The 15,212-nt window shown below is 43.6% G+C and overlaps 1 protein-coding gene across 2 annotated transcripts in view; it reads right to left on the bottom strand.

Moving 5' to 3' along the window:
* CTNNAL1 (catenin alpha like 1) overlaps nucleotides 1-15,212 on the bottom strand; it is a 55,247-nt gene that overhangs the window by 31,384 nt on the left and 8,651 nt on the right. For both annotated transcript variants that reach the window (XM_040962920.1, XM_040962921.1), the window contains exons 2-3: nucleotides 9,953-10,142; nucleotides 439-626 (exon numbers count right to left, since the gene is read on the bottom strand). In XM_040962920.1, the coding sequence (XP_040818854.1) occupies nucleotides 439-626; nucleotides 9,953-10,142 (378 nt within the window). The remainder of the gene's footprint in view (nucleotides 1-438; nucleotides 627-9,952; nucleotides 10,143-15,212) is intronic.

Genomic DNA, 15,212 nt, shown 5'->3' with positions numbered 1-15,212 from the left:
GTCTCTGGCTTCTGATTTGGTCCTTGCCCAATTGTGGCTATTACACTCTTGAGGGGCAAACCAACAGATGGAAAAATCATCTTTCACTATTCTGTGTTTCTTCCACTCTCTAGCTATATAGCTTTCAAACAAATTAGGTACATCTTTAAAGTGTGAAGCTTTCTGTTAAAAAAAAAATTAAATATAAAGCTTTTACCAATAAGCCTCAACAAATTGATGTTGATTTTCAGACAAGAAACATTATTTGCATCCAAAACTTTCGGCCCAGTAAACACATCATTTAGAAATTAAAAGTATAAACACTAGTTTTAAATTGCGGTCATTTAGAACTATAAACAATTAGAAAAGACAACCATTGACAAACTACCTGCCAATTAGTTGAATGTTCCTGAACAACTCTCAAAGACAAAGATGGAGTAACACCAGAAAGGTAAGTACCTTATTTCTTGATGTTATTATCTGTTTAATAACTACTCGGTCTGCCAGCAACAAAACCTTTGTTACGGAAGAAAGAAGTAACCTTGCAGCTTTTATCACTCCTGCTTTATCTGTAAAAATTGTGATCTGGCCACCAGGTTCTGGATGATTCGAGCTGGTTAGGTCTGTAAGAGCAGCGATTGTTTCTCCTAAGAGAAAGGAGAAGGGGAGGTTAAACCGAGGGTAAGACACAACAGAACTAAAATCCAGACTTTCCTCTAACCTTTAAGGCAATGTGCTGCACGGAGAGAAGCTTGGTTTTGGAGTCTTGCTTCAGCAACAAGAAAAAATCTTGCTTTGATGACCACAGCCATTATCCCAGGATAACGGCTTTCTTGTTTTTTTTTTTTCCTAGATTTATTTTATTTATTTGAAAGGCAGAGTTACAGAGAAGAAGATAAGAAGAAATCTTTCATCTGTTGATTCACTCTCCAAAGGGCCTCTGTGGTTAGGGCTTGGCCAGATCCGAGTCAGATCATCTGGGTTTCCCACATGGGCGCAGAGGTCCAAGCACTTGGGTCATCTTCAATTGCTTTCCCAGATACACGAACAAAGAGCTAGATCAGAAGTGAAACAGCCAGGAACCAGTGCCCATATGGAATGCTGGCATTGCAGGAGGCAGCTTCACTGGTTACACAACATCAGCCCCAGGAAGCTTTCTAATGACAAAAATAATAGCGCACTGGAGAATGTGGCAAATTTTTGTCTTTGCCCTGTTTGATAAATTATCACAATTATTGTTTCCCGTGGTATGATCAACTATACAGGTTAAAACTTTCTGTTCTCAAGTCATTACAAGTCTGAGGGGGGTCACAAAAACAAAGAACCTAAAGCTGAGTAAGTAGGTACCGGGACTGGGAGGGGACAGGGCCAGGGGAAGGGAGGAGGGGTCATCACCAATCACCATGACCTGAAGGGGCTTGTGCTTTTAGGGACACTCGAGGACAGCCAAGGACATGTAAGGACAGCCGAAGACAAGGCATTGGGTCCCAAAGGACGACCTCTGCAGTGAGAAGGAGGCCAAAAAATTGCCGTGTGTAAGCTGGTCAGTCTGGATGCTGCACGGGGAAAGTAAAGGCGACAGTGGCCCTCCTGGGAAGGCCTGGCACAGGCTGCCCCCCGGCTGCACTGCAGCTGCTCTTTTCACTTCTTATGACGCCCGGCACCAGTGGATTCCACTTCTCTCGAATGATTCTCATCTTCACTGTCTCAAGGTCAAGTTTCCTTTTGAGTATATCAAGGACACATCAATGAAAGAACATATTTGCTCTCCTCAAAGATGAAATCATGATAGAATATTCTCCAACCCTCCTTACTGCTACAGTTAACAAGATTTTTTTAATTAAATATATATGTATTTTATATATACACAATGTTATTTTTAAAAATTAAATATATATATATCTCACCTTGAAGTGTCCAAGGTATTTAAATCATAAGTAAATGCACATTCATAGTGTGTTGATTTTCTCACAAATCCTTCTTGTCCATCTTATTAAATACATAAAATCGGGTTTCATCCATATACAGGCTAAGGATTTTGAGTAAAAGGACTGGAATCTTAGTGGACACAGCACAAGATGTGATAAAGTTAATGTTCAGAAAGATCAATCTTGTGGGAATATAAAGTGTATCGGAAAAGAGAGATTCAAGCCATTTCAATTGTGCGAGGTGGCAAGAACCATGTTTATATGGATGGCAACCATAGAAACATAAAGATGATTTAGGAGGTACCAAAGAAAGAAAACAAAAATTAATACTTGATCAATTTTAAGAAGGAAAGGAAGAATGAAAAAATGGACTTATTTGAAAATAAGTCACTGAGGGATCAGCATTGTGGCTTAGTCGGTAACATCACCACCTGTGATGCCAGCATCTCACAAAGGCACTAGTTTGAGTCCTTGGTGTCCACTTCCAATCCAACTCCATGCTAACACATCTGGAAAAGCAGTAGAAACTGACCCAAGTATTTGGGGCCCCGACAAATACATGGGAGACGTGGAATAAGCCTCTGGCTCCTGGCTTCAGCTCAGCCCAGCTCCAGATGGTACAGCCATTTGGAGTAAACAAGCAGTGATGAAAGACTTCTCTGTCTCTCCCTCTCTCTATAACTCTGAAAAATAAACAAACCTTTAAAAAAAAAGTCACTTAAAATCAGAAGGGAATGGAAATTTACTGTCAGACAACTCAAGTTCAAAGGACACAGAAAGACATGCAAGCTAAGCCACTATCCATGGCTGATATTCTGCCAACAGATGACATTTATGGTCAGCTCCAAGGTGACTTTCAACTAACCCCCTTTGCTGCCATTCACATCCTTATGTTGTCACCTCCTACCAGGTGAGCATAGCAGAAGTGAGGCCATGGCAGTTAAATTCTGAAAGAAAGTTAGATTTAAAAAGTTATCACTTTTTTAAAAGATTTTTTTTTAATTGGAAAGTCAGATACACAGAGAGGAGGAGACAGAGAGGAAGATCCTCTGCCTGCTGACTCACCCCAAAGCGGCTCCTGGTTTCCCATGAGGGTGAAGGATCCCAAGGCCTTGGGCCATCCTTACTGCCCTCCCAAACCACAAGCAGGGAACCAGATAGGAAACAGGCCCACTGGGATTAGAACTGGTGCCCATATGGGATCTTTGCACTTGCAAGGCAAGGACTCCAGCCACTAGGCTACTGCACTGGGCCCAAGATTATCATCATAACCCTCATTCTTCTTCTCCCTCTTTCCCCTACGGAAGTCAACTGCACATCCTAAACAGAGGTGTATGTGGTCAGGAAGGAAGGCCTCCATCAGCTGCCCACAAGGAAGGCTCAGCCAGGGGGAGGAGCCTCGAAGCAGAACCTGCCATCCAGCCACACCTCCAGGTCTCTGAGGACAGCCTATGCCTTGCCCACAAGTGTCAAGAACCACCCAGGTAAGCCATGCCCTGAGACCTGACCCTCAGAGATACCTGAGGGAATAAGCTTAAGGTTTTAAGCTGCTAAACTTGGGTTAATTTGTTACACAGCAACTGGTAGCCAATGCAAAGTTTAAATGACAAAATACTCAGAACACAACATTATTCAACTAAATAGGCATATACAACAATTAACTGTCTATATTCTATCAGCAATAAGTGAAAGGACTAAAATGTTGCCTCTCTTCCTCAAAAAAGCATTAATTTACTGAACTCAGAGGTACATGGGATGGTATCATTTGATCAGCCCCAACCACATGGCCAAAAATTTCTTTAACATGATGAAAACGTTCAAAATGTAAAATGCTCAGAAATTACTAGCCTGAAAAAGTAGCCACGCTGTCATATAGCTTCATGGTTGCCACTCTGAATTTATTATATTCAACTAACCAGTGTTGCATCTTAATGCAAAAATCCCAAAGTCAATCAAACACAGCTAAACTTTCATATAAAACCTACCTTACCTGGTTTCCATGCTAAAAGTAAAAATACAATGCAAAGGTTCAACATAGGGGAGGAAGTATAAAAAGGGCCAGCTTTGTGGTGTAACAAACAGGTAAAGCTGCCACCTTTAACACCAGCATGCTATGTGGGTACAGCTGGCATCCGGCCACTCCAGTTCTGACACAGCTCCATGCCAACGGTCTGGGAAAAGCAGCTGAAGATGGCCCAAGTACTTTGACATCGGCCACCCACGTGGAGGAGCCAGAAGGTGCTGCTGGCTTTGGCCTGGCTTGGCCCTGGCCATTATGGCCATCTTGAGAGAGCATCAGCAGAGAACTCTCTCTGTCTCTCTTTCTCTCTGTCTCTGTCTCTGTCTCTCTCCTTTCTTCCTTGTATGTAACATAATTATTTTAAAACAATAGTTAAAATAAAACTAATACTGTGGAGCCTTATATGAAAATACCTCTATAAATTCCATTCTATAGATGAGAATCCTGAGGCTTGAAAGTTTAACAGCACAGGATCACAGTTACAGCACAATGCCACAGTGCCAGCATTGAGAGAGTTGAGATTGAAATCCACACAGCCCAACTCTGACGTTGTGATTGTTTTTTTACCACTACTTTGTATTACATCCCTTGAATCTATAATTGTCCAGAGAAGAATATGATCAGGATGAGCCAGCAGGAAAGGAACCTTTCAGAAGCAACTTAAGTCTTAATTTGTACATAATACTAGAAAAACAAACAAACAAACAAACAAACAGAAAGAAACCTTTCATATGTTACAACTCCAGGAAGCACCATTTCCACTTTTAAAAAAAGATTTATTCATTTTTATCGGAAAATCAGATATATAGAGAGGAGGAAGACCGAGCGGAAGATCTTCTGTCTGATGATTCACTCCCCAAGTGGCTGCAATTGTCAGAGCTGCATTGACTGATCCGAAGCCAGGAGCCAGGAGTTTCTTCCAGGTCTCGCATGTGACACCTGTAGGGTCCCAAGGCCTTGAGCTATCCTCAGCTCTTGACTGCTCTCCCAGGTCACAAGCAGGGAGCTGGATAGGAAGCAGGGCAGCTGGGACATGAACTGGCACTCATATGGATCCTGTCATGTTCAAAGTGAGGACTTTAGCCACTAGGCTACCATGCTGGATCCTCTATTTCCACTCTTGAGCTGGGAAATGGCAACCCTGACAGCTGGTGGCTTCCAAGACCTCCATGAGTGCAGCTGCCTGTAACTGCAGTATTCATGGGGAACCCACAGCCTACCAGAGCACGTCAGAGTGGTACAGCCTTGTCTTTCACCCTACACTGAGCACAGTGACAGGTCACAAAGCCAGCAAAGAGTCTCCCAGTGAAAGAACCTATTCTGGCTTTAATCAAGATTATTATGACACAACAAGATGAAGAACATCCCAACATTCGCTGTTGAATTGGCCGTTGTACTATGTAATGTCTGTTTTGAGTGCCCACAGCGTAATTTTAGTGCCAGGAAAAAGTCTCTCTCCTCTTACAAGCTGGTTTGTTTCCTTCTGACAAACAATGAGAATTACATAACCCGTTGTTTCCCACACTTTTGTCTTTCCCTCCAGGAAGTATAAAGATATTTTTCATACTTGGTTAAAATAGTCAGGTTTGCCAAAGTATCTGGTATGTTTATTTTTATCTCCTACTTTAATGGATTTATTGAACATGTCTTTTAGTGTAAGCCATTACAAGTCTTTTTTGAAAGCAGAACTGCAAATTATAAATAGAAAAAGCCTATGGCCCCTGCTTCCCGCATAAAACCTGTTCCAATGACTGCCAGTACTGCTAGAAACTCAAGTCAGCCCAGAGTTCTTCCTTTCCTTGAGTCAACAACCCAGTTCCATCTATCCAACCATCTTCATGAGTATTTTCTGTATTTATCCTGCTCTTCATGGTCCTGCCTTGGTCTAGGTGGTTTTACTGGAAAAGCTTCCACAGTATCTGTGCCTATAACATCAACCCTCTTTCAACCTTTCCTCACTCATGCATTTTCTCTATACTATCAGAAAGATGTCTAATCCAAAACAGTAGCTCTTTCTTCGGGCTTAAACTCTTCAATGCTTTTCCATTGCCTACACAGTAATACCTAAGTCATTCACGTAACACACATGATCGTGTATGATCTGGTCGGCTTCCTCCATATTTACTCAGCCTTATCACATCTGCTTCCTTCCCCTTGACAACCGAAGCACCTGCCCCTCTGTCACAAGTTGTCCACTGCAGGAAATGGCACCATCATTTACGCAGTTATCTGCATATGTCTCAGAGCTATCTGCTATTCTTACTGTTACATCCCCACCCAAACCATTAGCAAACCCATCTTGACAATATATCCAAATGTAACTATTTTCCATCACCTCAGAAACTATTATCTAGTCTAGAGAACCCTGACTACCATCTAGAACACCACATCCACTCCAAGTTTCTCATTACACCCTCCTACCCCATTAAATTCATCCTCTGGGCAGGAGCCAACAGTCATCTTTCTTTTTTTTTTTTTTAAAGATTTATTTTTATTATTTTGTTATTGGAAAGGCGGATATACAGAGAGGAGAGACAGAGAGGAAGATCTTCCATCCGATGATTCACTCCCCAAGTGAGCGCAACGGGTCGATACTACGCCGATCCGAAGCCAGGAGCCTCTTCAGGGTCTCCCACGCGGGTGCAGGTTCCCAAAGCCTTGGGCCGTCCTCGACTGCTTTCCCAGGCCACAAGCAGGGAGCTGGAAGGGAAGCGGGGCTGCCGGGATTAGAACCGGCGCCCATTTGGGATCCCGGGCGTGCAAGGCGAGGACCTTTAACCACTTGCGCCACCGCGCCGGGCCCCGACAGTCATCTTTCTAAAATACAAATGAAATTCCCGAGTGTCCTGTACAAATTCTCCCACTAGCCTTCCAATACAGTTAGAACACAGATACAAGTCTATCATTGCCTAAAAGCAAAATTTATTCTCGCTCTTCTCCTTGCCTGGTGTCCCCTTTCCCCGGGTATTCACATAGCGGGATCTTCATTCCATTGGCAGGCGCTGCTCTAATATTGCTTCTTTGAATTCGTATCATAGTCATTCTCAAACAGGGGCCATTCTAGCCTCCCCAAGTAACAGGCAACAATGTTCAGACACATTTTTGGTCATCTACTGGCATCTAATAGGTCAACACTAAACCTACAATGCTAAGCCTACCATACACAAGAAAGCCCCATTGACAAAGAATTATCTTGAGCCTGGCACGATAGCATAATGGTTAAAGTCCTCGCCTTGCATGTGCCAAGATCCCATATGGTCACCAGTTCTAATCCCGGTAGCCCTGCTTTTCACCCAGCTCCCTGCTGTGGACCCTGCACTCGAGTGGGAGACCCGGAAGAGCTCCTGGCTCCTGGCTTCAGATTGGCTCAGCTCCAGTCGTTGTGCTCACTTGGGGAGTGAACCATCGGATGGAAGATCTTCCTCTCTGTCTCTCCTCTCTCTGTACATCTGCCTTTCCAATAAAAAGCCAGGCTGGACTGATTGTTCTTACTGGTGCAAGCTACAATTAGAGTGGGTGAGTGTTGTTTGGGCTTAGCTGCAGCATCCTGGCAGAGCCTGGCACTGGAGGGCACGAAAACTAGGACAGGGGCTGGGATGGCGAAACAGAGAAACACCCAACAACATCCGTGAGGGCTGGATAGTTGAGCTGGTTAGATGGAACTAGGTTTTAATATCCATTGACATGTATGAGAGCCGAATGGGAAGTGGGACAGACTGAACTAGTCTGCTACACATACTGGCAAACTAGGGTAGGGGGCGGGCCTGGTGAGGGTTATTGTGGGTCACTCTGACTAGGCTGCAGCTCCCATTGGTTTATGTGAGGGCCGAGTGTGTGCTGGGCAGAACCAGGATGGATTGCAACACCCACTGGTTCCAGTGGAAGACAGGCTGGAAGCAGAACCAACCCAGCAATTACAACCACCAGCTGATCGGGGCAATGGACCGTGCTGGGCCCTGTACTTGCTAGTACATATAAGAATCTGGTCTGGGAACACCTCAGGCAAGGTTTCCTTGGGCATCCCCCCAATTAAACTGCCGGACTCAGAACCCTGAGCATAAAAGGACAGAGGACAGAACAAGTCAATCAACCACCTCAGCTATATGTTGGCAGTGAAAGACTGGGAAAACAGAGACTCTGTGATGGACTATGTCAATTAGAGGATTCTTCAACGACCTCATCGTGCTTGGAGTGGTGAGATTGGCAGTAATTCATAACTGCTGAACTATCAAAGCCTCTTGAGCAAGACCCTCAGAGCATGCCCCACATCAGGGACCTGGGGTGAGTGGGAGACTGGGTGGGGCTTCTCCCTTAAAATCCCCCTTTACCTCAGATATATGAAGGAAACAATATGGAAATAATAGTCTTACCCACTTTCCTGTAGCCCTTGAACCTTTTTACCCTAATTAACTATGCAAAAATTATTTTTAAAAATTTAATAAACAATGAAAAAAAATCTTAAGAAAAAAAGAATAATCCTACGCTGGGCCCAGCATGGTGGCCTAGCAGCTAAGGTCCTCACCTTGAACATGCCAGGGATTCCATATGGGTGCCAGTTCTAATCCCCGTGGCCCTGCTTCCCATCCAGCTCCCTGATTATGGCCTGGGAATGCAGTCGAGAATGGCCCAAAGCCTTGGGACCCTGGACCCGTGTGGGAGACACCGAAGAAGCTCCTGGCTCCTGGCTCTGGATCGGTGCAGCACTGGCCACTGTGATCACTTGGGGAGTGAATCATTGAACGGAAAATCTTCCATCTCTGCTCCTCTCTGTACATCTGACTTTGCAATAAAAATAAATAAATCCTTTTTAAAAAAATATCCTATGCCAAATGTCAACAGCATCAAAGTTGAGAAACCCTATCCTCTCTAAAATAGCACCTAGTGGATCTCCAGTTGGCTTGCTTTTTTTTCATGATAACAGTAATTGCCTGACACTACATACTTATTTATTCATTGTTTCTGGTTGTCTCCATCACTAGAATGTAAATTTCTTGAGGACGGATTTGTACATGACTCCATCTCACAGCCTAAAATGCCTACTACACACCTAGCCATCAGTAGACATTTATTGAAAGAATAAATAGATGAACGACACATCAATAAAGCATGTGTAGTCCTCAGAATACCTCAAGATTTTAGGTCACTAGCTCACTAGCTGTAGAGAACTGTAAAACAAGGGAAGTTTGAAGTCACTAAGATTTGTTACTGTAGCATTTTATTTTCATTTCCTACATGGTAGGATATAAACTCTTTGAGGGTAAAGCCCACGCCTCACACATCGCTGCAGTCCTCACATTCAATGATTGTTAGAGAGGATGGCAGACCACTACTCTGACCAGTGCAAGGGTATCTGTTTCAGACCCAGGACACAAAGTGCAATTGGCCTGGATGTTAATCCAGGCCCTTCTTGTCCTAGGCATCCACAATCAAGGGTTAAAACACAATACCCGTCTTTACTCCAATAAAACAAAAATTTGTCATCATATTCCAGCAATTAAAAATCATATGGAGGATATGACATTCCATTGGGGCCTGCAGAGGACAACTGGTACCAGAGCAGAGAAGGAGAACAGAACAAATTGGACAACAACTCCAGCTAAAAAAGGACAGCAAAAATCCGGGCAAATGAAAACTGTAAGGTCAACTGTGTTAAGCCAATGGACATTGGGAGGGATTCCCCATCCTTGGACTGGCAAGATCAACAACATTTCAGAACTATCGAACTCACCTGGGCAGAACCCTTGGAGCATGCGCCATGTTGGGACCTTGGGTTGATATCAGGTGGCCATTCCCCATCCCCGAATACTGGGGCAGTTGCGAGGTTGGGTATGGCTTCTTCCCATATCTACCTCCTACCCCCAGAAACTTAGAAGAAATAGAAAACTTGGAAACAATGACCATACCCATTTTTCCCTAGCCCTCAATATTTCCTACTCTGATCAGCTATGTAAACATCATCAAAAATGAAAATTAAAAATCAAAAATATATATATATGAATAAGCTTCAACAGCAACATCCACATACCTGCTTGCTTAGCTTCAACACAAGCAATATTTATCTCTTCTTTCAAATCCCGGTTTTCATTGGCTATAGCTTCCCCTACTTTGACGAATCTTCCAACTGCCAAGTTCACGGCTTGTCCAACCCGTTGAATTGCTTGCAGAGTTTTATCAGACTTTTTGGTATTATCTTTATGATTAATAAGCGTAGTGATCTAAAAACAGAAGACAAAAGCAACTTGCTTAAACACCTGAATCTTTTTTCCAAAAGTGTGTCACAGAAACTAAGAAATATAACCAGCATACTGGTCTACCCCAGTAAAATAAATTGCTAGTTTAAGATGTTCCCATCAGAGACACACAGCACAACAAAGTATCCCACATTCTTTCTCCCTCAAGACCAAGTTTCCATTAGTTACAACCGTAAGTTCACCCAAGGGTAGTTTTCTGCGAAGTGACATACAGCTCCATAGGCCTTATAGATTCCTCAGCAAACCTTAAACGCAGGAGAAAACCAGGCGTGGGCAAGTGGTGATGTGTCCAGTAACGACAGGAGCCCCAATTTCCTCAGCTCTCTCTTGACCAGCTCTGAGTAGCCACAGGGTGAACAAAAACAGTCCTTGTGCCACATTTACTGAATTCATCACATACTTCAACATAGCCAGTATCATCTATGCTTCAATTTCTCTTATTGGGCTGCACCAGACTCAACGTAAGCCAAATACTTCCTTCCAGAACCTAACAAGTTCAGCTCATTGAAACGAACATAAATCTTCAAGCTGTCTTAGAAAACTAGTGTATGAAGTATGCTGACATACAAAAATAGCTGCTAAAGAATGTGGCATAAAGTGATGACTCAGGTCACTGAGGCCCTGCCACCCATGGGGGAGACTCGGTTCTGAGTCCTAGCTCCTGGATGTGGTCTGGCCCACGCATTACAGGCATTTAAGGAGTAAACCAGCAGATAGGGGTTTGTCTCTCTCATTCTCTTTCTCTCTGTGCCTTTCAAATACATAAAAGCAAAATGAACTTAGAATACAATGTTTAAAAGAAGCTTCAAGGTAAAGCACAATGTGCAAGAGAACAAGTAGAAAGCCAGGGTTGAGGAGATGGGATGGACGAGGGCCTGCCATGAAAGCTGGGAAATGCAGCAAGGAATCCTTTTTATTTAGTGGATTACAGGAAGACAAAGGTTGGGTTCTTTGTAAGTAGCCAAGTGCTCTTGTAATGGTTTTATGCATTAACAAATGTTTCCATACATATCCCTTTAAAAGCTGGAGCCTTGTTTCTCCTGGTGTGGGCTGTGGTTACCGTTTCACTTCTAATCAACAAGAACACAACAGAAACAACAGAGTGCTCGGAAGGTAAGCCTCAGTACTCAGTTATCACCCCCCCCCCCCGGGATCAAGTACAACTGTCATGTCATAGAGAGTACTCGCTATGGTTTGAATGTAGTCCATGTCACCACCACAAATATTGTGTAGAAATTTGATTCACAGTGTAACAAAGCTGAAAGGTGGTGATTAAGTCACTGACAGGTATTAATGCCATTCCAAGGGGGACTCAAGAGTAGGCTGTAATAAAGTCAATCCACTCTTGTTCTGCCTCTCCCTCATGCACTCACCTGCCCTTCCAACTACCTCCATGTCATGACACACCACAAGGCCATCACCAGACTTGGTCTCACAACCTTGGACTTCCCAAGCCTCCCAAATCACAAGTCAAGCAAAATTCCTTTTGTAATACATTAACCCATCCCTGGTGTTCTGATCCAACAATAGAAAACAAACTTAAGACAACACTCAGGCAGTGCCTCTCACGGCAAGAAATGGCTACCTCCTTGCCTTGCATGTACCAGGATCCCTTTTGAGTGCTGGTTCATGTACCAGCTGCTCCACTTCCCTTCCAGCTCCCTGCTTGTCGTCTGGAAAAGCAGTGGAGGATGGCCCAGTGCCTTGGGACCCTGTACCCACGTGAGTGACAGGAACTTGCTTTCCCAGGCACATTGGCAGGGAGCTGAACTGGCAGTGGAGCAACCAGGACTCAAAAGCAGCATCCATATGAGATGTTAGTATTACAGGTAGCCACTTGACTCACTAAGTCACAGTGCTGGTCCCCACCCCAAAATTCTTGACCCAAAGTGTCTGCTGGCTTAGGGCAACAAATCTGGAGTAATTTATCCTGCATTAATAGATAAATAATACAGATTGTAGTACGAGGTCTGCCGTGATGCCATAACGTAAAACGTGGCAGTGAGTTAGAAACAAGGCAATGGAGGGTCATTGGTCTTTAAGTAAAAGAATGTCAAAAAAAACACACAGACTCTTCCTGAACTCTGAGAAAGCTGAGATTGGGATTGCTAAAACAAATACTTGAACATGAGTACTTCACAAAGAACAGAAGTTTATTGTTTACATTTCTCAAGGGTTGGCAATCCAAGATCAAGGTGTCAGCAGAATCAGGGTCAATAAGGGTCCCTTCTTCATAAATGGCACATTCTATATCTTCTCGTGGCGATAGACAAAAGGAGCTCTCTCAAGGTAAAAGTACTGGGAGCCAGCATGGCTACCTGAGATGCCAACATCATATATGGGTGCCAGTTCCTGTCCTGGCTGCTCCACTTCTGATCCAGGTCCCTGTGAATGGCCTGGGGAAAAGAGCAAAAGTTGTACTCCTGCCACCCTGGTCTTGTGCAGAAGACTACAAGAAGCTTCTGCTTTGGCCTAACCCAGCTCAGGCCAATATGGCCATCTGGGAAGTGAACCAGTGGATGCAAGATAGCTCGCTCGCTCTGTGTGTGGGTGCGCGCACACGCACGCGTGCAAGCCTTCCCTCCTTTCTCTGTACCTTCTTCAAATAAATACATAAATCTTTTTTTATAAAGAAAATATAAAAGTATTAATCTTTAGGAAGACTCCATCATGACCTAATCACCTAAGAACCCTCTCCCCCGCCCCTCATCCTCTCAATACCATAGCTGTGGGATAAGCTCCAAGTTGAGGAACCATCAACATAGAGACCATAACAGAAGCTATAGTGAAAGCTGATAGGAAAATGGGGAAAATCTTGGTAGGCATTGATGAAAAGTCCCCCTCCGTGATGTGGAAAGGAGTGTCTTTGAATGTCAAGATTTCAGGGCAGATTTTGAAGGTGCTGCCTGGTTTCTTCTTATTGCTTGTAGTTAAATGGACGAAAGGAGAGCAAAGTTAAAGGAAAGACTTTTAAATAAAAACAAGCCAGAACGTGCTTAGCTTTGAAAATCCCTAGTTTTTCCAGATGACTCCCAGGCAAAAAATAAAACACAGGACACTGTCAAGACATCAAGATCTAAAGATGATGCTTAGGGGGGTGTCACTATAAAATCTGAATGTTAGGATCTCAGAAAGATCCAAGATGGAGCTTCAGCTAATGAATCAATTAAGAGTAGATTTCCTGAGAAGCCAGAAGGTTTGTCTCACAGCAGTCCCCACAGAAGTACAGATGATCAAGACTTTATCTTGGGTATGGCTATGTCTTTTTTTTTTCCCTAAGATTTATTTGATTTTTACTGACAAATCAGATTTACAGAGAGAAGGAAAGACAGATCTTCTGCCCACTGATTCACTCCCCAAGTGACTGCAACTGCCAGAGCTGAGCTGATCCAAAGCCAGGAGTCAGGAGCCTCCACCACGTCTCTCATGCGGGTACAGGGTTCCAAGGCTTTGGGCCATACTCCACTGTTCTCCCAGGTCACAAACAGGGAAAGGAAGGGAAGTGGAGTATCCAGGACACGAACCGATGTCCATGGGATCCTAACGCATGCGAGGCGAGGATTTAGCCACTAGGCTACTGTGTCAGGCCCAGGTATGGCTTTGTCTTCAGGCTTAAGTCCAATATGATTCAAAGGAGACCAACAAAATTAACATAATTATGCATGTAGAAATACCACCTACTTACACCGAAAGAAACAGATCAAAACACAATGAAAGGAAGCTTCTGAACCCCAAGCTTTAAGCACCTCAGTGAGAAAATTATGTGGTAACAAACATGGGCCACCTTCCCCAAAATGGGTGACCCACAGGGTGGCACCAAGAGCCATGGAGAATCATTCCCAGGACTTCCTTCAAGCAGCCAATCCATCCCTAGGTGGATTCAGGATGCTACAAAGCAGAGGAATAAATCCCTATTTTTGCACAGAAGTGATAGCCAGTTATCCTATCCTATCCTAGTTTCATGGGCAAAACCATTCAGGTTATCCTATATGCTATTCTATAGCTTAACAGAGTTACACCTCAGGAATTCTTACAAACAGAAGTCCCCATCGGGGCCTGATTTAGGAGCCATCATCCTAGGGCTTCCAGGTGAAGTAACTTTGGCGAGAATCAGGAATTGGTTTTCAGGTGGGAAGAAAGTAAACAGTGTGTGGCCAGGGGTCAGAAATGTGGTAGTTCTACCGGAAGTGCTCAGTCTTTGCTCACTCTTCCTTCAAGAGAGCACATCCTGCCCTCCTCTCTTTGAGTGCAGGTGCAACTTAGGCACTTGCTTTTTACTAACAGAATGAAGTGGAAATCACAGGGTGCCGTCACTTTAGATGGAAAGTCCCTTGTCAGAGACCGAAGCTGCTAGCACCGTGATCTTGGAATACCCAGCCTTTAGCACTGTGAGAAGCATTTAAAATATTTTTATTACTGTAACACAGATTAAGATAATTGTATTTATCTAACTCCTATACCTACATAATGTTATCAATTTTCAATAATAAGGAACAGATCACACAATTGGGCTCAAGTGCCAAGTACTGTTCAGTTCCCAAACACACTTCATGCTTTCATCACGAGCATCCTCCCCAGTGCATAATTAGGTGTGGTTGTCTTCCTCTTATTTGAAGCAGTGCGGAAAATGTTCATTCCAAATACAGACAGATACGTCTTTAAACTTGGCACTGAGAGGCCCTGAGTCAACTTCTAAATTTCCTTACTAAAGGGTCTACTTAGATCCTAAAATTGTTTTCAAAGATTTTTAAAGGGAGGTGGTTCAAAAGTTATATATATATGTGTTGATTACTTTAAAAAAAAAAAAAGAAATGGAAAAAAAAGGGAGTGGGAATTTGAGAAAACAAAAGTTAAGATACTGTTTGACATGTCCTCATCCCCCTATCAGAGGGCCCAGGTCCAAGTGCCAGATCCACTTCAGTCTTTGAGTGATGGTCAGTGCACACGCTGGAGGCAGCAGGTAACAGCCCAAGTACTTGAGTCCCTGCCACCGACATGGGAAACCCGGACTGAGATCCTGGCTTCTGAATTTGG

The sequence above is a fragment of the Ochotona curzoniae genome, unplaced genomic scaffold (genome assembly GCF_017591425.1).
Source record: "Ochotona curzoniae isolate NIBS_2020 unplaced genomic scaffold, NIBS_Ocur_1.0 scaffold_3208, whole genome shotgun sequence".
Classification (NCBI taxonomy): Eukaryota; Metazoa; Chordata; class Mammalia; order Lagomorpha; family Ochotonidae; genus Ochotona; species Ochotona curzoniae.
Note: the sequence above shows the minus strand (reverse complement) of the source record. Positions and strands in the feature narration are given on the sequence as shown.